Consider the following 25,085-nt stretch of genomic DNA (forward strand, 5'->3'; position numbering starts at 1 on the left):
TACGAAATCATAGACGCCATAAAACAAAAATTAATAACTAACAATTTAGAGTTAAATTCTTTACGAATATTATATAAGAATGTAGCCTGAAGTTCCAGCTTTGCAATGAAATTATAAAAGTTCATAAATTAATTACAGAAATTGAGTAATTAATAATTCTTCACTGCCGGAGCCATTCTATCCTTTTCTATCCCCTCTCTGTCCCTGTCTGTCACGTGACAAGCTGTTCGACGACCTCCTCGCCTATTCTATGTTCCTATCACTTTCTTGATTTTTGAGCCCAAATCATAGATGGCGCTGATCGTAAGCGGTAAAAATTTTTAATTTTAAAAGAATTTAAAATCTTAACACATCAATTCGGCAGTAGAAAATTAATAAATTTCCAAGTTTTTGTAATTAATTCATGAACATTTATAGCTGCACAGCACAGTTGAAATTATAGGCAACATTCTTATACAATGATTAATTTAATAATTAGTACTTACATGAGCGATAGATTTTCCATTTCCTGTATATAATAATTATTTATATTTTCGTGTTCTTTCTGTAGTAAATAACATTACTATAGAAAACTGTTTTTCTTGCATAGTATTCTTATTGTTTTCTAATAAATATGTACTAGCATATAAATATAAATTTTATTTACAATGTTTTCATAGGTGAAAAATGCATACAAAATAAAAAATAGATTTAAAAAAAAAGTTGATACTGGCGGAATCGAACCACTGTCCCTCACTATAGGAATTCTTGAATATTGCCGTTAGGCCACACCTCCACATAAAACTATTAAAAATAAATATATAATTGAAGAAGTAATAAAATTTTAATCGTAAATATTTCAAAAATTATTGAGTAGTTGCGGCTATAATTATATATTTTCTTAAACTGCGTGATGATATCTACTAACCTGAAATGTTTCAATTAAATCGGTGACCCGAAGAACTTGCATTCTCTTTGTGAGTAAATCAAATAGAAATATGTAATATAATTTGTATTATTTCTAAATATTATGTACTGTATACATTAAAAAAAAGAAAAAAATAAACATTATGAACGTAAAATAAGTGCGTATCTTTTTATTTAAACATCATTTCCTTTCAAATTTTTTGACAAAATTCTTTGATCAATTCCTCTAAATTTTCAATTGCTAAAACTTCTGGATTAGATATATAGATGAAACATTTAATAAAAATCAGGACTTTGTATCAGGGGAATATGAGGCTACAGAAGGTGGCTCGTTTCGGCATTTCCAAAAATCCGCATGTGTGGACGGTGTCTAAATCTTTTGTCCAAAATGAGGATTTTGTATCCGGCGAATATGAAGCTGCAGGAGGTAGCTCGTTTCGGAAATTCCGAAAACACGCATGTGTGGACGGTGCTCAAATCTTTTGTCCAAAACAAGGATTTTGTATCAGGCAAATATGATGCTACAGGAGGTAGCTCGTTTCGGTGTTTTCAGAAATTTGACATCATGTTCCTTGTCTTTTCATATACAATGATCGATTTTTTGGTGTATACGGGGTTCCATCACCCCGTTGATGTTTATTGAGATATCAGTGTTTGCTATGGATTTTGAGGAAGGGTATGAAAGGAATTAATTGGATTCTGATAGGATATTATAATAAATAACAATTTTAATTCAGAATCTTACCCATTTATTAAATAATTATGTAAGGTACATGTGGTGCTTAAACTTAGAATAATTAGCTTATAGTAACTTAAATTTCAAGCTTCTGTATCAAAGTAGCAATTTAATTCTTAAAACTAATGTATACATTTAGTTGTATGAAATAAATTATAAGTCTTTCATGCTAATTTGCTATGCTAATCATGAGTGCCTTTGTATGATTGAACATATTTTTCTAGCACCTAGTATCGAGTCTTTTTATAAAGTTTGTACAATCTTAAACGAGAATTGTGGTGCGCGATATGAAATTACGAAGCAATACATAATACGGAGCCAGTTTCAATGATTTTGCAATTTTCTTCGTGGTGACGAGGGTAGATCATTAATTCAGCAAAACCACGTTTTTGCTGGCTCCTCGTGTAGTCAGAAATCTGCTCGGATCCCACTTCTGAAAAATTAACGATACGTATAATGTATAATATATTATCGTCATAATATATGTAAATTAAAATAAAATAAAAATAAACGTCTGATACTTACAAATTGCTTGGTCCTGTGTAAGGTGGTGGATTTGGTCGAATGTACGGATTACATCGTTCACTGGACATCCTGAACATGTAAGCAAATCCATTTTAAAATACAATATTCGAGATTAATAATGGCGACAAAAGCATTGGAACTAACCCTTTGCACTCGACGATTTTTTGGTCAAAGAAGGATAGGAGTTGAAAGATTTTCTGTTACAAAGCTGACGATATTTTTCTGAGCAGGAATAAGAAATCGTATGATAATTAACACGTAGAATTATTTGATTTCGATACCTCGCACACCGTTACATTATCTGAAATTTTACATATTTATTCACCATTTCATAAAATTTGGAAGATCGATATTAATTAATATATCAAATTTAATGTAATGTAACAGTGTGCGAGGTACCGAAATCAAATAATTCTACAATTCTATTATTATACAATTCTTTATTCGCTGCTCAAAAAAGTATCGTCAGTTTTTTAATAGAGAACCTTTGATTTTCTACCCTTCTCTAGTCAAAAGATCGTCGAGTGCAAAGGGTTAATCTTTTATTTTAAACGAAGAAAACGTACCTGGGACTAGGTAGCAAGGAATCGTTAGGGCTAGAGGGTTGAGCAGAGAGCGATTTTAAGGCATACTGAATTTCGATAGCAGCATACTGAACCATTTGTATGTTATTGTTGCTAACTCCTTCCCCCGACGAATTTTCTCTTTTCTCGCTGCTAAACAAACAAGAGAAACATTTCGATTAACAATGCTACTAGCGAGTAGGAGTAAATGCTTAATAAGGGCATTTGGAGCTGTTAGCATAGGTCATGATTTAAACACGCTTTGTTAAAGCTACCATGATTTTCACCGACAGTCATCGAGCGTTAGTAGGCACTAGATCAAATTCATTAGTATTTCCAAATTTTCCTAAACTAAAGATATACCTGGTTCCCCTTTTTCTGTCGTGAAAAATATTAAATAATTCGTAGAAGTATTCCTCAGATTCGAGATCATTCCTAGGAGAAAAGAGAAAATAATTGCTTGGAGAAAAATTTTGCCACGATCTGTGAAAATCGCATCGAGATGGAGAAAACTGATCGACTATTTGCTTAAATAAATTTGTCATATTATCGCTGCATTTTTCTTCGTGAGTCATATCGATAATGACGCGCATGTCCTATTCCTGTTTTCGCATAACCCGCATTATCTGTAGCCCGATGGCAATTACCTTGATCGCGTGCGTAGATCACGAGCCGCGACACCCTTGAATACCAATACGCAGTTCAGACGTTTCGCAGTCGATCGCTATTGCAACTGCTCTTGCGATTAACATATCGCTGCGAACAGGGAACAGCAAACGCGTGATGTTTTAAACCAGGCTATTCCGCTATTTTTTTCCTCCTATCGAAATCTGTTCGACAGCCACGCAACTTGATACAATTTTATCTCGAAAAAAGAAAAAAAAGATGTAATTTCTCGAATGAAATTGCAGCGTTTATTAAAATGCGTAGGGAACTATCAGCATACGTAGCAACGAAATGTGTAGAGTTTATTATTAATGAAAAATACAAATATAATTATATTTATGGGTTACAATAATGCCACCCGTACTGTACCGCGTTTAAGACTGATTGTGAGCCTTTCGAGAAAACAGAGGGTCCTTATAAACCAAAGCCCAAAGTACCTCTCGACGGCCACTCAATAGGGAAGGTCCCCGAGACCCAAAAATCACTATTGGCCTGCAACATACCTGACACCATCGTTGCGAGCCTACGGCTTATTAGAAACAAGAAAGAAAGGAAAACTCGGAACGAAAGATATTTTCCCAGCCTGTCAGAATTCGCGATATCGATATACGAACGTAGGTAAAAACCTGTTGGCCACGATACTCGATACTCGACAGATAGTTTTGTAATAGTTGCCAGGTAAGAACGTAAATCTCGATTGCCATGTTTCACGGTTCGATTGAAAAATAACGCTAAATCTTAGCGTTTCCAGGAAGCCGACTACACGTATAGATACATTATCATCGATTCCAGGAACGTAATTGCTTTTTCGTCAGAACGATGCGGGTAATCGTAAATGAAGCTGGCGCGATCGCTGGTACGGACAAAGCGTCGAGTGAGCAATTGCGAGCCGTGAATGATTTCAACGACAACCGGTAACAATACGCTATTTCATCATCAACGTCTCCGATTTATGTTTGCTTTTGTCACGGGACGTGTTTGCACGGTGATTAGAGGCGCGGAGAGATAGAGAGCGATAGAAAGAAAGCCTGTATGTATTTCATGAAGCCTAAATTCAGCCGAGGAAAGGTCATAGGTAGAGAGCAATTGCAGCAAGAAGCGCGAATAATCGGTGACGCGATCGTCAGGGTCATCCGCTTATAAATAGACTAGGTCGGTTTGTGCCTTTATGGCGTTAGCTTTCGCCTATTAACGCGTTCAATTTCGTACGGAACCGTTAACAATAGACCGGTAAATCAGCCGAGCGTTTCAGGTGACTCGCGACTAATGAACAGAAATCGTCGAGTCGATTTCCTGGTCGATGCGAGCTGATTCAACAACCGATTCCGTTGCGTCGTGGATAGATCTTTGCTCTGTTCCTCTCTCTCTTTCTCTTCCTCCTCCGGTCACTTACCCGTGCGTTGCATCTCTTTGCTAACACGTGATGCTCGTCGTAACAGAAGCGAAGCAGGGCCGCCGCGCTTCCGCGTGGAAATAGTGTCGGTAGAATTTTCGTGGAACTTGAAAGCTTCCGCAACGAAACGAAACGAAACGAAACGAAACGAAACGAAAGGAATAGAAACGGAACGGGAAGAACGCGCCGCGTTGCAGAGAGGTGCATCCCATAATGGAAGAGATAGCGAGGAAAAAGGGGGGAAAAACGACGAACACGAGTTAACCGATTCTGGTTAACTCGTTCTCTTTTATCAGTGGCGCATACCGAGTATACGTGTACACACGTATACGTATGCGTTCTTCTTATCCCGGATGATTCCATGGCTGGTACAGCGATTAATCATGAACGAGAGCCCGCTGGAGCATCGATACGCGCCATTGGTATACTTGGACGATAAGTGAACTGTGTAAGTACGTTAATCGACATATGCCACGGAACACGGGTCGCGTTATACTGAACCGTTTACTATTTATACGCATCGTTACCATACACATGCACGTTCCAGGGAAAAATCGCTTATTTATTAGGTGTTTAGACACCTCGTAAACACCTCGTTACGCCGACTTGCATGAATCCTCGTTATTCATCGTGCCACTTGTGCAAACATTCGCGTACTCGCCGATTGGAAATACCCGTTCCCTAATTTTCTATTTCGAAGCCTTTAAATTCGAAGCTAGATATAAGCAGCGAACGACGCAGTAATCCATTTAGCCGTCCGTCGTTGGGCCGACTATAACGAAAGTTAGGAATTAGCCGTGGACATGTCTTACGCGCTTATCGAGCACGCGAATCGCCGTAACCATATTTTCGATCGTACCGTCCGGCACGTTACTACTTGACCAGATATCGTAGCTGTTTATGAATGAAACCAGTTGTAGTAGCAGCCCCCTCTATCTGCTCTTAGCGTCCCTACCACTTATGCTCGTTGCTCGCACAGCTATGCTGGAATTTATTCCTCGAGCACGTGCTTCGCATAGAATGACAAATATTTCCCTCGACGTTCTCCCGATGCATGCAACGCGTAACCCTCGACTTGGCGGAAAGTTCGAACGATCGAGACAAGTATGGGAATAGAATAACACGGGCGTACTTACAATTTCTCGCGATCGAGGCAGAGGACCGTGCTGAGCAGAGCGGCCAGCACGAGAAGCAGGATCGTCGGGACGAAGATCGTGGTGGCAATTTCTTCCAAGTAACTTCTGGTCGGAATGCTGGCCTTGGTCGACCTGGCCCAGCGCCATTCCGAGTGCTCCGAAATGCCCGAAGCCGGCAAATCCAACACGCTCACGCTGGGCCCTCGTCTCGCGCTCTCGTGCTGCAAGCTTTGCTGCTCCTGCTCCACCTGGGACCCGCGATCGCCATCGAATTTCTCAATCGTGAATTTCTCACGCGTCACGCGAGTTGCTCAACCATGGTAAACGAAGCTCACCAGTCTGAACGAGCACCAATCCAGCGCGAATTCCGCTTCTCTGAACAGTCTCTCCACGCTGGTCCGCTTGAAATCTCGAGGACACGAAGGCAGTTTCCACAGAGGCTTTACCTCTTCCTGCAGTTCGTTCAGCTCTTGCGAGAACGGCATGGAACTCCCTAATCTTATAACGACCCTGTCGCGAGAAAGAAAAGGTATACGCAATGTTTTCGCGCGTTACCGCGAATACGCGAGTTGCGCGCCAGCTTTACCGAATTTTTACGCGTAGACACCTGTGCAGCTCGCGTACGTGTCTCACGGCACGTTGAACGCCTAGTACATATTCGAGATTGCGTCACGACTTTCCTGCTCGTGCATCGTTTCCCGTTATCTCGGTCAAAAGTCGGGGATAGTCCCGCGCGTAAGGAGACGTAGTTTCCACTCGTCACGATCAGCCGATCACTTCCCAGACATCGTGACGCCATTGTCGCTCGAAACTTCCGTCAAATAGGAGAAAACATTGCGCGTCAATTAAATGATAAAAATTCGGTTGTCATTCGTTCGTTTCGCAATTCGACGAAACCTCGATGAGTCAAGGAAACGGAGATTTCGCGATCATTCTCCTAGCTACCGTACCGAGTCACCTCTTCTCGCGTTACGCGTCATCCGATTGCCTCGAAAATTTTCTACGTGCTTTTTCCACGCTTCTGGTACTGCAACGATCTGCATCGCGTCCACGCTAACCACCAGAAACGCGGATCACAGCGTGAGATGGCTTTCACGACCGATTACCTCACGGCACGCGATGCGAGCTGACAGAAGTGAAAGCACTTGCTCGCGTTAGATCCTTTGACCGCTACGCCATTAACCGGCTGTCGCGCTTTGGGAAATACGATGAAACGTGACAGAGTGGTCCTTTTACCGCATCCGTTTACATAATCCTCGAACACGAAGGATGTCAATGACAAACTTTCACCGAGGTGCATTGCCGCGCAATGCGGCGGGAGGCATGGAGCGGTTGACGTCTAACGTTGAGAGTACGAGACGGAGGAGAGCAGCAGGCCAGCCGGAAGCCATTCAGTCAGTTAGCTCGGACGAGCGCGCTGACAATGTCGCACTTACGTTACCAACCTACTTAAACGGGTCTACAGCTGATACAACATTTAGCTCGCGCGTTCCGTCTACGTTCTTTCTTCGCTGCCTGCAACCACGATCCTCTAGACCGTACGTTCGACCAAAGGGGTGTGTTTGTGCCGTAACGCGTGCGGAATGGACGCGCGAAAAGGATACGTTCACGCGCGACTCAACCTTTTTGGAGTAAACTGCCGAAAATCCCTCGACCGTTTCGCTCCTTCTTTCACGAGCTCCGAGTACGATCCCGCCGTCTGTGAACGTGAGCCATTTGCGTCTCGGATCTTCGAGGTACCTTCGATACAGTGTTTCGTAACGTTGCGTGAGAATCTGACGGCCTGCTCGATGGTGTCGTTTCGGAGCAAAACTATGTTTCTATCGATAATTCGCGGATAGACACACCGATGTGCAATCGTGTCGATACATTTCGCCCTCGTAACGAACGACGCGTGTTTGTGGGAAACTCGAATAAACGGAATCGACGCGGCGATGAACCGCGTGATCGAGTAGCGGAAGCGACTGTATCAGTAGATCGGATATAAATGCTTATTTCGTAACGACGATAGCACGTTTGTTGCTCGTTAGCGATAATGCATGGAATGATTCGGAATTCGCGGGAAAATTATAGCAGACGGTGAAACAGTGAGGCGTGAAATTCGCGAAAGCAATAAGATGTTATCGCGACGAAGCGATTCCTCGGAATCTGCGCTGCGATCGAACGAATAACGCGAAAACGATTTGCATCGGTTCGGCGAGGTTTCCGCGCATCTGCGACGAAAGATGTGGAAATGAATCACCAACGACAAACAAAATTGGCCGTGATTTAAAGCCATTGCGTAATAACCTATTGAAAATGCGAATATCCGATGGGACGGTCTTTGAAGCGCTTCCATAGATGGCTATCTCTAATGACACGCGTATTCTTCAAAGCGGCCGACCGAAGATTTCGCTCAGCTCGGGCATAATGGCGCGTTTGAAAGCGTTGGACGATACGCGATGGCAAAGGAAATGGCAATTATCTATTTGAAAAAATCGGAGGATGTGCGGGACGCGCGTCACGACGTTCTTTTCCGTTGATCGGCCGATTAATACGTCAGCGATATCGAAGCAGGCTGAATCCCATTGAGTGGTTCGATAATCGTCGTAACGATGGCGACGGTAACGAAGCCGCGTAATTATATACCGTGATAATGGCGCCATGCATCCTCGCTTTGCCCCTAATCGCGGCCGATTCGATATTCAAAGGTGACTCACCCTTCGCCCTCGCTTGGCTTCAGAGGCAAACGTGCGCCAAGATCGACGGCAGACGCTAGGAAAGTCACGTATAAATCCGTCGCGTCTTTCCATAACCTCTTTCTACAAGGAAAAAGAAAAAAAAGGGGGGAAAGCTTAATCGGACGTATCGTGATGTATCGAAAATTCTGTCAAGGCTCGTCTTTCCTTGAGTTTTATCGACAGACCTAAATATATCGAGGAGCTCCTCGGTTCTGTTGCGGTCGAACATGTCCTCCACGTTTAGATTATCGATCTTTAAATGGACCTCGTACTTTGTCAAGTTTTCCTTCTCGAGGACGTTCATATCCAGAACCTTGTACCTGGTCTCGTAAGTATGCTTGTTTAGGCCTACGATCTCCAGCTGAAAATCATCGTTACTTCGCGTTAAGCTCGGGTCTGAAGTTTCGGCGGCGTAAAGCTATGTCGCTCGACAGCTTTCTATGGTTCACCTGAAAGTATTTTCGATCCTTGGGCGCGACGCCGTACAGGAAGCCATGGTGATCTCTTTTGCTGTACGTGTAGTGGATCCAGGATGGAAGATCGGGCGCGTTTAGTAACGAGGGTTGATAGGAGAACTGGTCGGATCGTGCTGAAAGGAGAAAACGAGTCACGGCGACTCGTTCGTTAGTCATTCGGCAATATCTGTGGATTAAAATACCGGACTCGCGTAGACTCTGAATAATTCGATTCCGCGTAATCGCGCGCGTGTCACGCGCTCATCGTTCAAACGATTGCACTCGTTCCCTAGAAAGGTGCACGGGAAGCGAACGGTACGGACTCGTAAGCGCCGGGAACGAACGATGAGCAGCCGCTCGTGATTCTCGGATGACGTCGCGCTAGAAAGTACCGATATACACGTGACATGTCAGCTGTGAGGCCGCGGCGCGACATTCGGTGCTCTTTGAGAGCGTGAATCGATTGCTATTCGAGACGCGACGCGAATGACGCGCGTCGTTATATACCGCTTTGACTTCCAGCCGGTGAATCGAGTTAACGGCTGACGACCGAAAACTGTCTGCCGCTATTCGCTCGACCTTTCTTTCCCCGGTTATTTCTGTATGCCCGCCGTTCGTTCCGTCACTCCTGCGCGTAACCGAATCGCTTCCTTCATGCAAATACCAGACGAGCGCTATGCAAATATCCGTTCATCGGTGTCATTGTTCGCTATCGAGTAACCTTTTTCCTTCTTACCATCCTCGCTCCAGTCGAAAGTCTCCGGTCTGATCGGAATCACGAACACCTCGGTCATTAAGATGCTCTCGGCGCTCGCCAAGGTCGTCAACGTAAACGACAACGCTACTACGCCCAACAGCATGGTCGCGGCGTATCTGAAAAGTAACAACAAACGACAGCCGTCGGTTAACGATCGTTCGAAATCCCATTTTTCACCGAATCTACCTAGTTTCTCTACAATCTACCTTCCCTAAACTCCACGACCCTAATCTCTTCCGTGATCACGCGCAGTCGTGCTGGTCGTCGTCGGTGACATCGATTCTCTCTCTCTCTCTCTCTCTCTCTCTCTTCCTCCCTCCTACTTTCTCTCTCCCTCTCTCCCTCTCTCGCTCTCTCCGTCGGCTAGGGAATTTCCAAATATCGTTCGTGGGAAGCAAAGTTTGCCGGCTGCTCGAAAATATCGGGCACGTTCGTTATCGGCAGCTGGTCGAATCGATTGGATTCGAGGGATCGCGAAGCGGCCGCACGCGATGAAAATAGACGCTGTAATTTCGTGGTCTGGCACGAGAAACGAATCGGAGAAATCTGACAAGAGGCGGATCGGCTTACGGGGACGACGTAGACTAGCGGCCGCTAGCGGTGGTGATACTTTAGCGGAGCGGACGGCCACGCACTGTCGATGAACAGGTTAACGCGATGCAAGTGCAACGTCGAGTCGAAAAGCAAATCGTGCACGCTTCTTCCGCTCTAACTCGAAACGGTGATCGTTGCGAACACCACACGACACGCGATAATTAACCCAACGTTCTGCCCGTCTGTCTCTTTTTCCGTTTTCCGTGACAAACGCGCACGCTTCGTTGACTAACGCGGCTCGATTCGTCGTTTCTCGTTCGCCGCACGCGATCCGTCTAGCTGTCCACTCGAGCACGATTCGAGTTTGCCGAAAAGAAGGAAAAAATAGAAAGGAAATGAAAAGGAATAAGGTATAAGCGTAAACGGAACATAAGAGCGCGTGCGTTTCGCCCTTCTCATGCGCAGCTGGAACATCGTTTCCGACAACCATTTCCAGGAGCGTACGCGCGATATGCGCGCCGTCTCGCTTTTTCGAATAGCCACGAGTTTTTCCTGCAATTCCACTTCGAGTTCGTGTTAATCGAAAATTTGATCGAGATAACGAAATGGAACTTGGAACGATATCGTTTATTTTTCTACGCTGTACGCGATAAAGAGAAACTCGAGGAAGAAAAATGCGCTACTCCGAGCGTCCGAGTGGTATCGTTGAATTATATACAGGTTTTCGACGTGGTTTGCAGCATCGTGTGGCGCGCACGCGTACCCTTATCTGAACTAAACTTCCGTCCCGTTGATTATCGCAACGCTTTTAGCACTTCTCGATAACTCGGCTCACGTTCCAGAGAGTAAAGGGACTAGCGGGAAACATAACCAAAACAATTACCAAACTTCTCGATCGCTGTTCCAAGAGTTCGTAGAGTCGATTAACTCTAACGAATTATCGTTCACGAGTTCTCGAAGGCTTGCGTTCGCGGCGGCCGAGTGCTCCTCGATTTCGATCAATCGGCTATTCTACCGTCGAAAAGCTAGCAGTGTAAGGCGAGAGTCACGGTTTTTTTAACAGGTAGACCGGTAAACGTCACGGTGAAAAACGCGCAATCTGGATCACGCGAATTCGCCTAGATCGAGGTCCCGCATCGCGACCAAGTCTAGCTATAAATGTTTTTGCAAAGATTGCAAAGGGAAACGGGATTTCTCGCGAGTGGTGTAACGTTGCATGGTACGACACGGTACAGCAGTGTGTGGCGTGAAACAGCGTAAAGAGGAGCGAGAGTGCGACGAGTGGCGAACGTGCAGACGTTGTTGTAACATCGCCGGGGCCCGGCGTCTCCACTCGGCGGCGTTTACGTTTCCGATGTGCACGGCACTGCCCCATTGACGTCTGCAGTAGGCGTGGTTTCGCTCTGGCCGATAGAGGGATATATTTACCGCACACACAACTTTTCCCTCTGGTGCGCGAACGAGCCTCGCGTTATTCGATTAATAATGTGTATTTGCAGTGCGAGGTTTGATGCGACCGGTGCACGGCGCGAAACCCTGGCCACTCCTCGGCACAGGGGTTGATTCCTCCGGACACGCGGACCTTTCCTGGCCGGGGGTGACTTTTCTTCTTCGAACTTAGTTACTCGATCCGAGTGCTCGTGCCAACGGAAAATCCAGTTGTCCGAGTCGGTGCTCGGTCTCGCGACACTCTCGACACAGTGCAGTGTGCTCGTCTCGTGTCGATCCCTCTGACAGTCTTCTGCACCGATTCTGCCTCTTCTACGTCTTCGTCTATCGTCTATCGTCTATCGTCTATCGTCTATCGTCGTCATCGTTGTCATCGTTGTCCTCGTGATCGTTGTCGACCCGATATCAGTCTTTTCACATCAAACGCAAGACTCTCTTCACTTCGGGTACCGTTTATCCAGGTTCTTTCAAAACTTTCCCTTCTCGATATATTGAAGAATGGCGGGCAACAGCGTTCCAATTTTATTGGTCACCGCGAATGTTGGCAGTATTTTCGAGGAGGTGAGTACATTGGGACTTTTCGCTTTTCCTTTCTCTTGTTTATTTCTATCGTTTCACTGACCCTGAGCGATCGATCTGTCAATCGATCGATCGCGCCCCGCGATTACCTTCGAATGCGACATCATCTGCTTCTTTGCTTCTTTGCTTATTTTGTATTTTTTCTTTCTCTTTTTTCTCCTTTTTTCCTTTATTTCGTTTTTCTTTTTTTTCTTTTTTCTTTTTTTTTCCTTTTTTTTTTTTTTTCTCGTCGGTGCATAGTCACTTGCCGCGTTTGTACGAGTTTGTAACGATGCTACGCTGATAATACACCGTTGAGTCTTGTTTGCTTTCTACAACCATTCTTCCTTCATTCATCTTTTTTCCCTCTTGTTTTTCTTGTTGCCGCAACTCTAAAGCGTCACGAGATGTTGCGTGCTATTTCGCGCGTATTAATTGTAATATTAGCGAGCATAACATCGTATTACCTCTATCTACGATTTCTCGTAGTTAATGTATTTCTTGTCAAGCGCGTGAATTTAAATCGATCCGTGTGACGCTTGTCCGTTAAATCGATTGATACGAACGATACATCGTTAACGCGTTTTTCTCGAGATTTAGGCCTAATCCTTTGAGCATAGATCAATAATATATGTGACGAAATCGCGATATACGTATAATGACGGGAGACGTCTTTAAATTTTTCTCGATCCTTTCTATCGATAAATAAATAAAAACGTACGTGTATCGTTTTTATAAAAATAATTAATAAGAACGTGTCCTCTTTCAGCCTAGCGTGATGTTGAAAATTTGGACGGAGGAATTTTTATCTGTAAGTATTACAGATAACATGCGCTGTCATTGCGTAAATACGACTATTTACATTCACTTTTCAGACTATATTGAGGCTGGATCCAAAATTTATTGCATTGCACTGCCAAGAAGTAGGTGGAAAAAGTTACGAGCACAGCACTAGGCAGGTGGAAGACTTTGTTAGGTAATTTGGTATATTTCTTTTTTTTTCTCCCTAAAGCTTTGTGTATTGCATAGTCAGTAACGATTATACCGTATTAAGGATACGAAAGATACCTCAGAAAATCTTGTTAAGGTAAAGCCACTTGAAAGACTTCCATTGGCTAAGCTCTTTAACCAAAGTAATGAAATAATGGTTACAGGTTTATGGAAGAATATTCCTTTAAGTACCTTTATATATTATTGTTTTACGTTGTTAAGGTTACAAATATGTGAAATATTTATGGAGTAGAATGTAGTAGGAGGTGTGCACGAGCTTTTTTAAAACTATACTAAGACAAATAGGTTTCCCTGATCACGATATTGAATGTGATTTAACGCATAAGCGGCAGAAAGGGATAAAAATAGACCATCACGCATGGTTCCATGGTTGAGTGAGCTACTTCAAAAGATGAATTTATCGAATGATATTCATAGGGGAGCAATGTAGAAAAAGCGTTGAAAATATAGCAGATCTTTGAGCTACTGTGAAAAGTTCAGACTCTCTATCTTTCTTGTACAGCTTAATTTAATCTGATAAAGTTATTTGTTACAGATTACTAATGTCATCGGAAGAATTAAGACTGTTTGACAAAATTAGAGTATTCTTGGATGAAGATTATTCATCTGCTGAACATTTTACGGTAGGTATATTATCTATATATAATATGTACATACTAATAACCAACAATATTTTTTAGGCTCTTGGAAATTTTTACTTTGTGCATGAATCTTTGAAAGAAGTTTTATTATGGGACTTCCAAGGTATGATACTCTTGATACCCCAATCTGACCATGATATTATTATTATTATTATTACAATGTTATTACTATCATTTTAGAATGTACTTTTATACCAGTGAATGGAAAAGAGGTTCATTCTGGTAATATAGAAGCAGTCGCGACCAAAGAAAAAGCAAAGTTCCCTCAGGAATTTTTTCCAGAATGTAAATGGTCCAGGAAAGGATTTCTGAGAACACGATGGAGTATTAGTGGAACAGTTTTTGATCTCATAAATATACATTTATTTCATGATGCCAGTAATTTTATTGCTATGGAAACGGTAAGTGATTGTAGCCTGTCTTATAAGATAGTATTATAACCGAGTTACTTATTTTGGTCATTTATTTTCAGTTTCCATCCGTATATAGTAAGACGCGTAGAAGAGCGCTCGAGCATACATTAGATAGGTTTCATAACGATAAATATTCAAATGTACCATACTTTTTATTTGGAGACTTTAATTTTAGGACAGACACAGCCGGTGTAATCAAGGTACGTACGAGATAGGATAGGAAAGCGATGTTATTTTTGCATAAATATTGCGACGGAACGAGAATAATTGGTATCTTTTCTTTCGTGCAGAAACTTACAGAAGATACTCAAGAAAAAAGGTTATCAAACAAAGGGAATGTTTCAAAACTGCAGTTTCACAATAAAGACGATGATCTCATATTAACATTAGGAAAGAAAGAATTTTCTCATTGCGAGCATCAGAATGTTTTTGTGCAAAATAGTGGACAATGGGTAAGTAATTCGATGTTCAAACTTCAAATTGTACAATGTTACTTATAATACTGCATTGACGATTAGGAAGACCATAATGAAATTACCGATATTTATGTAGCTACGTGAATATGACAGAGAGCTGGAAAACTTTGATGGAAGATTATTTGAATTTCCGATTAAATTTGTACCCAGTTACCCATTTGAAGAAGATATCAATGAAGGTTCAAATTATATGCAGACAAGAGTACCGGCTTGGTGCGATCGTGTTCTGCTCAGCCCTACCGCTAAAATGCTAGTCCAAGATGTACGAAACATCGTTTATCTAATTGTATCTCTTTCTTTTTTTTTTTTTCAAACGCGTATGTACCAGGGGAATAATATTTTACTTAATACGATTATTATCTTCTTTTAGATATCGTCATTGGATGCCGTGGAGTATGGAATAATAGGTCCAACGACTTGTATGGGTGACCATAAGGTGAGATAATCTGTTTTTTCTAAAGTAAAAAGAAAGGTACTGGTTCGTTTTACTTATTATGCTGGGTGAATATATTTACACACTTCCTAGTTCTTATTCTGATGATTCATTCTTTTAATTATTATGGTGCAGCCTGTTTTTCTGGAGTTTCGAATGAATCTCTAAGCACTAAGGTACCTATCTATCAACTGTCTGCCTGTTTTTATCTTGGTTTTCCATATGTCCTCTACTTCTATTTCATTCCTCTATTTATGACTACATAGAGGCTTGTCAGTGTAGTTGGTTCAGTATAGCATCACTTCTAAATTCACCTTTCCAATGATTTCCAATGTTATAATTATACTTAGCCTTTTGCACCCAATGCCACCAGAAAGAGTTAAGTATATTTTACTTTATCATCGCAGGTATGCACTTCATCGCTTCTTTAAATGTATTCCCGACATACTTAATAGTACTAAAAATGATCGCTAGAAATATCCTACTAAAACAGATTTGAAAGTAAGAAATGAATAGTATTACGCGAAATTCCAATTGAAAGATCGTGTACGCTGCTAAAAAGAGTTCAATACCCATCTTTGAAGCCAAAGTTAAATATTTTTCAGTGAAATTTATCAAACGTTCAGTACCATGTTTCTATAGTACCATACCCAAAGTACTTTGTTACCGTATCGTTTCCCTGAATTACATTAATGTTAGCTAGACTTTTTATAGAGTCCTACCATATGAAGAATGTCCCTCCATTTCTTCATAGAGATGCACGATAATACATAAGGATCGTCCATTTTTTCCCGTTTGCAGCCAGTCTACTTGAGGGCTAATCTCATCTTGGACGAAGGTATGATAAACTGCTGCAGCTTGCCGAGTGCACCTGAGTTTTGCTTTCGAGTGCCAAACAATTACGTCGAATTGTTGTCCATGTTGCCTGATTATAGTAGTTGCGTTAGCGGACGGATCAATTACACGGACCGTTCGACTAATCTATTGCACGCAGCACCTATTAAGCATGATCCTTATACCCCGGATAGTATGGACAGTCCAAGTCCAAATGCTATAATACTTGCCTCGGGCGATGTCCCGGACGTAGACATAGATAACATGAACAACGTGTCCACGTCGCAGTCTGCACAAGCGTCAATCTCAGCCAGGCGTCTCGACAGAGCTGTATCGCCTGCACTCTTAAAATCCAAGTTAGAGCTGATCGTTCGGAACAAAAGGCAAGAGTCAATGGACGCGGATCAAGATAATACTACCGACATGAAAAGAAGCCCCAGCGATTGCTGTTTGCATACGTGGCCCAACACCGAGGAGCAACAGTGGAATGTAAGAACAGACAGATGCAACAGCGACGTGTCCTGGCAGAGGTCGCATCTTTTAACCGAAGAATGGGTCCAGAGTAAGGGACAACAAGGATATCATTCGTTTGGAGATTTCATCAATCGTTCGTCCTTGGATTCGACTCCGCCGAACGGTGTCGAGGGTTTGCCCGCCGATCTGATCATACCCAGGATATCGATCATAAACGCTAGCAATTTCGAATCGAACGAGAGTTCCGTGTACTTACACGACGATAAGTATAGCAACTATTCGGATAATAAATTGAGCACTTATTCGGACGGCCGGACAAAGAGCTTGAGCGGCGAAGCGTTCAGTTCGGAGAAGTCGGATGAACTTTGCGATAGAACAGACGACGAGAGCAACAGACTGAGTTTCAATGCGAAAAAAATCGCAATCAACGACAGCGTATATATACAGAATATAAGCGAGCTTATAGCGAAACAAGGTAAGGATTCTTGTACAATGATGGTTAGTACAAATCTCTTTCACGCAGAGAGCAAAGTGAGCAAAGCGAATAAAGAGAGCGAGGAGCGAATGCTCGAAGATAGAGAGAAACGCTTGAATCAAATTATAGATACTTTTAAAAATGCAGAAGATAATAATAGTAAAAATCAGTGTGCACTCGTAGACGATACACTAATCGATAAGACTAGTATTAAAAATAAAAGTATAATGTCGGAGAAAACGTTAGGGAATGATCGGACTTCTGAAGTATTACAAGTTATCATGGAAGCGGAACAAACAGTAGTCCATCTTGGAAACAGCGGAACGGAAGGTGAAGGGAAGATGAATCCAAAGATGGAGGCGGAGAAAATAAAATTGGAGGACGAGTGTAACGAGCCAAATGTATGTACAGACGCAGCGATTAAAGAAGTGGAAATGTTGAAATGCGATGACAAAAGCGAAGTGGTGTCTTCGCGGCAGATTACGAGGAACAATTCTGTACAAAGCCAAGGTACAAAGTCAAGCGATAATACAGAGGACGTTAAAACAAAATTAGAAGCGGAGAATTGTAAGGTTACTATCGTGCAGAAAGAAAGTAAGTGCCAAAAGTGTTGCTGCGTCGTATCGTGAGAAGAAAACGCAAAATTTCCTTACATGTTCCTTACTTAGCTACCGTATACTATAGTCGCCGTTCTCGTTTCCGCCGATAAGGAAGGTATCGCATTCGGGAAACGAAGTTGAAGAGGTCAGTTTTTACGTTTACTCCGTAAGACATAAGAAATAAGAAATAAGAAATAAGAAATAAGAAAATGGCGGTACTCCCTTAGTCACTTAAAATACCCCGCTTACGCTCTATCGAGTAGCACTAATTTTCTACAGTACATGCATGTAGCAAGACGTCTCGATGTTCAAAGTGTCTCTCGCATGTGCATGATACTCTAACGTCGTCGTATGAACTGTCTCTTTAGCATACATTCGAACGATAAAGTTACGTACTATATATTTTCATATTTTAGATGCGCAGTTGAATAAGCAGTATATCATTGTTACGTAGCGATATGTTCCATTATAATATAAAGTTTAACGAATCGGAATAATCAGATGACTGTGTCAACGTGTACGATCTGTTAAGCAGTGTTACCAGTATATGTATAATAGATACGTAAAAACCCGTGGTGATCACGTTGTCCTATTTTGTTTGATTTATCGAATAAGTTTCGCAAACAAGTATGTATCGAGCTTGTTTACTCGAGAAAAATCATTACCTCGTAGTTTTCGTAATCTTTTGTTACAATCTTAATTTTTCATCGTCTTGAACTTCTCTCCATTTTCGTTCACCATCTTGTTCCATCGCTATTCAGAGAATTCCATCCACAGTATGCATTTTCACCTAAACCGCGTACAAAAACATGTGCTTTTACGTGCATCGTAACGCTTGCCAAATTGAATGTGTCCTATGATAGAATATTAAAAACGTACGTGTGCACGCGACACGCGCGTTGTCCATTACTTGGACCCGACTGCCAAAGTTAGTTTCGTTTTAGTTTATAAGAAGATAAAGATATTAACTTATACGATAAATGTTAGTCATACCGAGAATTAACGCTACGTTGTTTTCCTTTACGTCACGTGTAATTATTTAATGCTTTTTTTCTTTTTCGTCTTTTCCTAACCTCCTGTGCGAGTTTCGTTACGAATAGTTCACGACAGAAAATCTACGATCAAATTGTAAGGAAATGATATCGATTCGCGATATCTTCACAAAAAATTCGAGCTAATTTGAGTCAATACCGGTTAACCCTAAAGTGATTTGCATATGAATGAACATATCTGCTTCCTGTCTTGCCGAAAAAGATTCTATACGCAATACGAGGAACAATGTTGTAATATCAATACCGTTATCCGTTTCCTTTTTACAAGAATTCGAAACGTTACGCTCATAGGTACTTAGTAAGAGGTAATTTATAACTTATATTTTGCCAAACGAATTCCAGATGTTTTAATTTGAACGTAATGAACACTACAGATTCGAACAAACGATTTATCGTGCATTTGTTTCCGATCCTACTGTGCTTACGATCCATAAGACGTTTTATTAGTAATTATTATTTTCTCCTCGCTTGTAAATATAAATTTATTTTTAATACAACCGAAAGTTGCTCTTTTTTATTTACGTCCTTTAATTTGCGTGACTACGTGTTATTGTTATTTGCACGTTGCATCGCAATGCACTCTTAATACCTCTTTTTCTATGGTAGAGCAGATCGAAGTAAAATCGAGAGTAATTCTTCAAAATTTTGAATTTGAAAGAACGACTGCTTAACGTTTCACGAACCTGTTAGAAGCTAATTTATTTGAATCGAGTTCCGACTTCCCGCCATTTGCTTTTCTAGCTCTAGTTCTAGCTCGCTCCGCGATACTCCGTAAAGTTGCATTTTGATATAAATCGTTAAGCTTACCAAACTTCCAAACTGATATTCAAATTTTTATTATATTTATTTTTATAGAGGAAATGTAGTATACAACTGTGTAACTAGAGAAACGCGTAAAAAAAGAAAAAAGAAAAATGAATATATGTGCTACCTTTATCTGCTCTGCTACGATTCCGATTCAAATTGGTCAGTGATTAATTCTTGACTGCAGACACGATGAACGAGGAGTCCGAATCGGGTACGATGTCCAGTTTGAACAGTCGTGAGATATTCAACAATAATAACGACAACCACAGCAACAACAATAACAACGGTGCGACAACCATCACGAGATATATTCACATTAAACACGCGGACTCGGCGGTTAAGATTTTTCGGGAAACGACCGTCTGATATTGAATTTATTACGTGTACAGTCCTCGCTTGCAAATTACTATTTCACGTTGCGTGAAATAACGTTTCATAAGCTTATAGGTACAACATATTTTAATGGTATCGCGATGCACCGGCAACCGATCTGCGCAAAGATCTCGCCGCGTCGTTTTCGGAACATACTGATAATCGAATCGAATCGATTATCGACTTTAAAACCCGTTGATTGCGATCGATCGATAATCGTAAGTCGTACGTGCACTCGTATATGGGTAAACTCACGCGATTCGGTAAATTGAATGCAAAGTAACGCAAATAGTGCGATTACGAAATGTTTCGTTCACGACGGACGAATGACGACTGCCGCAAATACCCTAGCGTGCCCTCGTTATAAACTGTTTTTCGCGCGCATATACAAAAAGCTTTGGGTATGTTTACACGAAACTTGTTACGCGATTAGTAATCCATTGATTCAAAATACATCCCGTTAAACTATACAATGGAGATGTTATAGCAAGGAAAAAAGACGAGACTTTTTCGAGAATTGTTAATGTAACGAAACGTATCTGTCAGTACAATCGCGTGTGCGACAATTATTGTATTTTATTCATTAAGTGTCTCGGTGTTCCTATGCTACGTTCTTTCGAACAGCTCTTCCCAAGACCTGAGATCTTGCAATGATTTGTATGATTAGATGAGCAGAGATACACGCTACTGTAAACGTTTCCATGGGAGATCGTCTGATGTGATATTACCGTGGTACCTCACTTTGTTGGTTTCCATTGTTGGAAACCGCGGAAGTCGAAAGAAGAGAATTGCGCTACGATTGCTGCCAATATCGATTCCACTTCACTTTTTGCAATGCGATTCAATTTAAACCGACACGCATTCGCTTTGAATTTCATTGCAAAAAGTCGATAAGGGTCATTTGCAAGCGAATTATTATGTGCGGAAATAAAAAGAGTAAAAGAATCTATTTCTAGTTGAAATTTCGTACATAACAACTCTATTGCAATTGCATAATGTACACATCATATAGATACACACACACACACACATATATATATATATGTGTGCGTGTGTGTGTGTCTGTGCACTATTTATACATTGGCGTCGAATTTCAATGATAATAAATTCCTAGTACGAAAATATATCCTTGCCATATATATATATATTTTTTTTTCATTTTATTTTATGGCTACAATATTGAATAGCAGTAAGCGCATTATTTTCGACAATTCAAATTATTACCGATCTCTGATATAATGTGCTCGAAGCACTCGATTCACGATAATATCTTAATCCGATCCAATTGGACTAAATTTCCGAGTACATTCCATTAGCGTAACAACTAGCTAGTGAACTCGAAGCTTATTAAAAACTGTTGGAAAGTACTCGAATATCGTTAATATAGGAAGTAAAATGTTTAGACGTGATAGGTCGTATGTATTGCACGCAACATATCTGTATTCCTCTATCGACATGCATACGATAAATGTATACTTGTTATAAGTCCCCTACGGAAGTTTGCCGCTACTTAAAAGTCCTTCAAATCCTTCCACTGCCCCTGGTTACATCACTGGCGAATTTACATATTTCGGTGTTATATACAAATATGTACAAGAATGTAGTAATGCCATAATCTGTCGAGTGTAATGGATTATGTCTGTTAGTTCCATTTTAAATTTTATCGCGAACAATTCAAATGATTTTAACGTAACACTATATTGTTATAACATAACCCCTTCGCGATCAAGTCTCGCCAAAATATCAGTCCTTCCGGTCTTACGTTTTCAATTATCGGCTTCGATGCAGGAGGCGAAGAATTATTTTATAAGAAGGTTTAATGTATTCCGAGGAGTCGATACGTTTACCTACGACTGCTTTCAAATCCGTTCCATCCGATCATGCAGTTTCTCATCTGTAACGATAGCGAAGACGTAAGCACGAATGGCAAGAATCGTAGAAGGTAATCGATATTTTGAATAGGTTGTTTACTTAACGAAAAATCGTATATGTCACTCGTTCGGTGACATACACGAAGCTACCATTTCTGGCCACATTTTCTCAAATGTTCTTTTGGCGATTGTTATTCCAAATGTCTGTTTCCGAAGTGTATGTCGATGATAATCGTAAGCCATTCCTAAAGAGTTAGCCGTAAGACAGTTGAAGATAAAGTGTACAATTCGATAATTAGAGATTCGATGAAGTACCTGATCTGTTTGATCAATGCTTAAAGTATACTGCAATTGTTTCTTGTACGTAACTATTTTACAAAACTGAGTATTTTATAGACCAACGAAATGTTCGCTGCGATCGCAATTAAACATTCTATTCTATGCTATGCAATACCTAGAAATACACGAACCGTCGAATTGTATGCTTTGTCCGTAACGCAATAATTTAACTCGATGTACGTATTAACATGTATGTAAGATTAAGGATTTGACGCTTTCACCAGACTGGTTTTAGGATCTTCCGTGCGGGCAAGTTTTTCGAGAGAATTTTTGAAAAGAATCGCCATTTAATTGCATCATCATCGAGAGAAGAATCGATGACTTGTTTGTTTTCTATGCCTCTATAGTTTACAAACGGATTTAAATAACGGTAGAATTTAACTAATAAACATGGCAAACCTAGAAAATAAAAAAAAAAGTTAAAAGCTTTGAATTTTCCGACAAATTCAATTACGATGAAATTGAAATGCTTATTACGTTATCGAAATTCTTGCTTGCTCTGATATTTTACAACATGTTTTAAGAGAAACATTACTTCTTCCGTCTTCTTCCGACGGTAAGCAAACGTTGTACTTTTATAAATATGAATGTACTTATATTTTGTACTGGCAGTACCTTGCAAAAATATAATATGTTAAATAATGAGATTATATGTGCATGTATGATGTACGTTACGAATAAACGTTATACAGTAGGGTTACTTTAACGTGAAAAGCGACCAAAGTTTACAAATTTAAAAAGCGATTGTATTAATTTGTTGAGTCAAATGTATATTATATTGTGGTTTCTTATATTGTGACACTCACTTCATGTATTAGTATATAGAGAAAGAGAAATAAAATTATCGTTCTACAATGTGAATATATAATTCGTTTTCTAAAATAATGTACAGAAAATTCCGAAAAAACAACTGATTCGACCATAGAATAAGAACATTTGTACGTGTTGACGATGATCTTTCACTAGACAGAGATAAACATAAAACATGCGCCAACTTTACCTTAATTCAGGTATAGATATATTAATAATGGAGATTTCCAAATAAAAAAGGAAAAAAATATTTTACAATCTAGAATGATTTGAAAACATCTTAAATTTAAAAAAGTAAAATGTAAAAAAGTAAGTGATTGTTTTCAAAGTTGGTAAGTCGTATAGTACAAAATCGAATACGATGTTTTAACTCTATAATTTGTATCAATTATGGATTAGTATGTTTGCAATCTTATTATCATACTGTAGAGAGAAATAAAAGCCGGCAAAGATATAAGAATAAACAATTGTGCCTTTAATATAAATCTGTTATTAACATTATTTAAAAATAAAACCGATTAAAAGATGAGTAAGGCACATCCACCAGAGCTTAAAAAGTAAGTATAAAATATAAGATTCCTAGTTATAAAGGTTATACTGAAAATGATGAGCATTTTAATTCTTTTTTATATGAAATACGATAAATCATATTAAATATACATCTTTTGTCAAACGAACCTTTACTTTACGTAACGTTTCACTTCTTTTTTTTTGTATTTTAGATACATGGATAAAAGGTTGTCATGTGAGTATATAAATACAGGTTAAATATCATTGCTTATAAAATTATTTCTGTTATTACACTTGAGTAGCAATGGTGTACATGATATGAATTGATGTTGTTATTTTTATGGTATTAATTTTTTAGTAAAACTGAATGGAGGAAGACACGTTATTGGGATTTTGCGTGGCTTTGATCCGTTCATGAATATGGTCATAGATGAAAGTATTGAAGAATGTAAAGATGGTACTAAAAACAATATTGGGAAAACATTGTATTTATATATCATTTAAAATATGATCCATAATCTGTATTCTTAATTTGAAGAGGAGGACTATTTTGAATAAATGGTTTTGATATTAAATAGTGTTTTATTCTTAAAATCTTTCATATAAATACAATAACAGATAATGTTTTATGACATTTCTTGTTCAGAACATATCTTTGTTAATATAACATTTTTAACAATTTTTATGATTTTATAGTTTGTTTAATGTTCATTGTTATTAATACTTTTCTTTGAATAATTGAAATGTGTAAACTCCCTTTTTTAACCATTACACTGACTTCTGTGTACTGAATATTATGAACATTAAATGCACATAATTTTTGTTAAATTTATTTTTAAATAAAGTATTTGGTTCAATACAATTACATTAAAATTGTATTTTTTATTGTCAGTTATAAATGGTAAAACGAATTAATTAAATCAATGTTGATTATGAACAACATTTATTGATTAACTGTACTTATCAATGTAAGGAACATTAAAATTTTGAAGGCACATGATATTCATTTTCCTTATCAAGGAACAATTTTCATATGTTCGTAAAATCTTTTAACCTATTTTTTTGTTGTTGTTAAATCTCAACAATATATTGCACGCTTAAGTTATTCCTTATAACAATATAAGATGCCAAACATTTTCGTACTGTTACTTTAGTCTAAGTACGCAATTTATTCAATAGTGAAACAAATATTTAATATTATTCCGAAAAAGTGAAACAATTTTTGGCAAAGATACCATAGCTTTTGTTCAAAGACGACGAAAGTAACAAATAAAAAATTCAATAATAACGAGAATGCAAAAAAATCAATTGAACATTAACTACATAAACAAATACTTTCAACTAAACAACTACTTAACTAGAAATAAAAGGAACACAATGTATCTATATATCAGAAATGGCATTTAACTCTCTTTCCATATAAAATTCTCTTATATTTAATAACAAATCTTCTGGTCCTAAAATATACACATCATTCCCTCTTTGAATTACTCTTTTGTGCGTTTTAAGATATGTGTAATCATACTTTTGTCCATGTGCATAATCGTGATTCTATTTCAGTATACAAAAA

At 39.7% G+C, this 25,085-nt stretch overlaps 3 protein-coding genes across 11 annotated transcripts; 2 read left to right on the forward strand and 1 right to left on the reverse strand.

The window, feature by feature from the left end:
• Positions 1 to 1,688: 1,688 nt before the first annotated feature.
• Positions 1,689 to 19,814, reverse strand: Scgalpha (sarcoglycan alpha). Of its 8 annotated transcripts, none has more exons than XM_017902635.1 (12): positions 19,738 to 19,814; positions 10,064 to 10,265; positions 9,837 to 9,973; positions 9,095 to 9,234; positions 8,831 to 9,006; positions 8,625 to 8,726; positions 6,261 to 6,435; positions 5,926 to 6,173; positions 3,094 to 3,165; positions 2,734 to 2,883; positions 2,168 to 2,236; positions 1,689 to 2,075 (listed from the first exon to the last, which is right to left on the reverse strand). In XM_017902635.1, the coding sequence occupies exons 3-12, from the start codon at positions 9,958 to 9,960 to the stop codon at positions 2,051 to 2,053; spliced, it is 1,281 nt and encodes a 426-aa protein (XP_017758124.1). In that variant the 5' UTR covers positions 9,961 to 9,973; positions 10,064 to 10,265; positions 19,738 to 19,814; the 3' UTR covers positions 1,689 to 2,050. The 8 variants fall into 8 exon arrangements, with proteins under 8 accessions (XP_017758124.1, XP_017758125.1, XP_017758121.1 ...); XM_017902636.1 differs by lacking the exon at positions 10,064 to 10,265 and adding an exon at positions 18,420 to 18,544 and having other exon boundaries at positions 19,738 to 19,811; XM_017902632.1 differs by lacking the exon at positions 10,064 to 10,265 and having other exon boundaries at positions 19,738 to 19,811.
• On the forward strand, positions 12,324 to 22,588 carry 5PtaseI (inositol polyphosphate-5-phosphatase A). Of its 2 annotated transcripts, XM_017902631.1 has the most exons (12): positions 12,324 to 12,401; positions 13,168 to 13,209; positions 13,274 to 13,374; positions 13,945 to 14,032; positions 14,090 to 14,153; positions 14,231 to 14,451; positions 14,523 to 14,663; positions 14,754 to 14,915; positions 15,016 to 15,201; positions 15,310 to 15,375; positions 16,174 to 16,210; positions 19,798 to 22,588. In XM_017902631.1, the coding sequence occupies exons 1-12, from the start codon at positions 12,339 to 12,341 to the stop codon at positions 19,977 to 19,979; spliced, it is 1,353 nt and encodes a 450-aa protein (XP_017758120.1). In that variant the 5' UTR covers positions 12,324 to 12,338; the 3' UTR covers positions 19,980 to 22,588. The 2 variants fall into 2 exon arrangements, with proteins under 2 accessions (XP_017758120.1, XP_017758119.1); XM_017902630.1 differs by lacking the exon at positions 19,798 to 22,588 and having other exon boundaries at positions 16,174 to 18,426.
• Positions 22,589 to 23,422: 834 nt separating this feature from the next.
• SNRPG (small nuclear ribonucleoprotein G) lies at positions 23,423 to 24,019 on the forward strand. The gene is made up of 3 exons (XM_017902543.1): positions 23,423 to 23,562; positions 23,728 to 23,750; positions 23,874 to 24,019. Exons 1-3 carry the CDS (start codon positions 23,531 to 23,533, stop codon positions 24,017 to 24,019), a joined length of 201 nt encoding a protein of 66 aa, XP_017758032.1. The 5' UTR covers positions 23,423 to 23,530.
• Positions 24,020 to 25,085: the final 1,066 nt, after the last annotated feature.

The sequence above is a fragment of the Eufriesea mexicana genome, unplaced genomic scaffold (assembly GCF_001483705.2).
Source record: "Eufriesea mexicana isolate 0111107269 unplaced genomic scaffold, ASM148370v2 scaffold1837, whole genome shotgun sequence".
NCBI classification, from domain to species: Eukaryota; Metazoa; Arthropoda; class Insecta; order Hymenoptera; family Apidae; genus Eufriesea; species Eufriesea mexicana.

Bases quoted from the DNA above. Each gene is read 5' to 3' on its own strand.
- Scgalpha (XM_017902635.1), bottom strand. From the start codon at position 9,960: ATGCTGTTGGGCGTAGTAGCGTTGTCGTTTACGTTGACGACCTTGGCG. The intron at 9,007-9,094 runs GTGAACCATAGA...GATGATTTTCAG, and splicing joins AGGATCGAAAATACTTTCAG to CTGGAGATCGTAGGCCTAAA. The intron at 3,166-5,925 runs GTAAGTACGCCC...CTTTTCTCCTAG, and splicing joins TGCCTCGATCGCGAGAAATT to GAATGATCTCGAATCTGAGG.
- 5PtaseI (XM_017902630.1), top strand. From the start codon at position 12,339: ATGGCGGGCAACAGCGTTCCAATTTTATTGGTCACCGCGAATGTTGGC. The intron at 14,664-14,753 runs GTACGTACGAGA...TCTTTCGTGCAG, and splicing joins ACACAGCCGGTGTAATCAAG to AAACTTACAGAAGATACTCA. The intron at 15,202-15,309 runs GTACGAAACATC...ATCTTCTTTTAG, and splicing joins CTAAAATGCTAGTCCAAGAT to ATATCGTCATTGGATGCCGT.
- SNRPG (XM_017902543.1), top strand. From the start codon at position 23,531: ATGAGTAAGGCACATCCACCAGAGCTTAAAAA. The intron at 23,563-23,727 runs GTAAGTATAAAA...TTTGTATTTTAG, and splicing joins CATCCACCAGAGCTTAAAAA to ATACATGGATAAAAGGTTGT. The intron at 23,751-23,873 runs GTGAGTATATAA...TTAATTTTTTAG, and splicing joins CATGGATAAAAGGTTGTCAT to TAAAACTGAATGGAGGAAGA.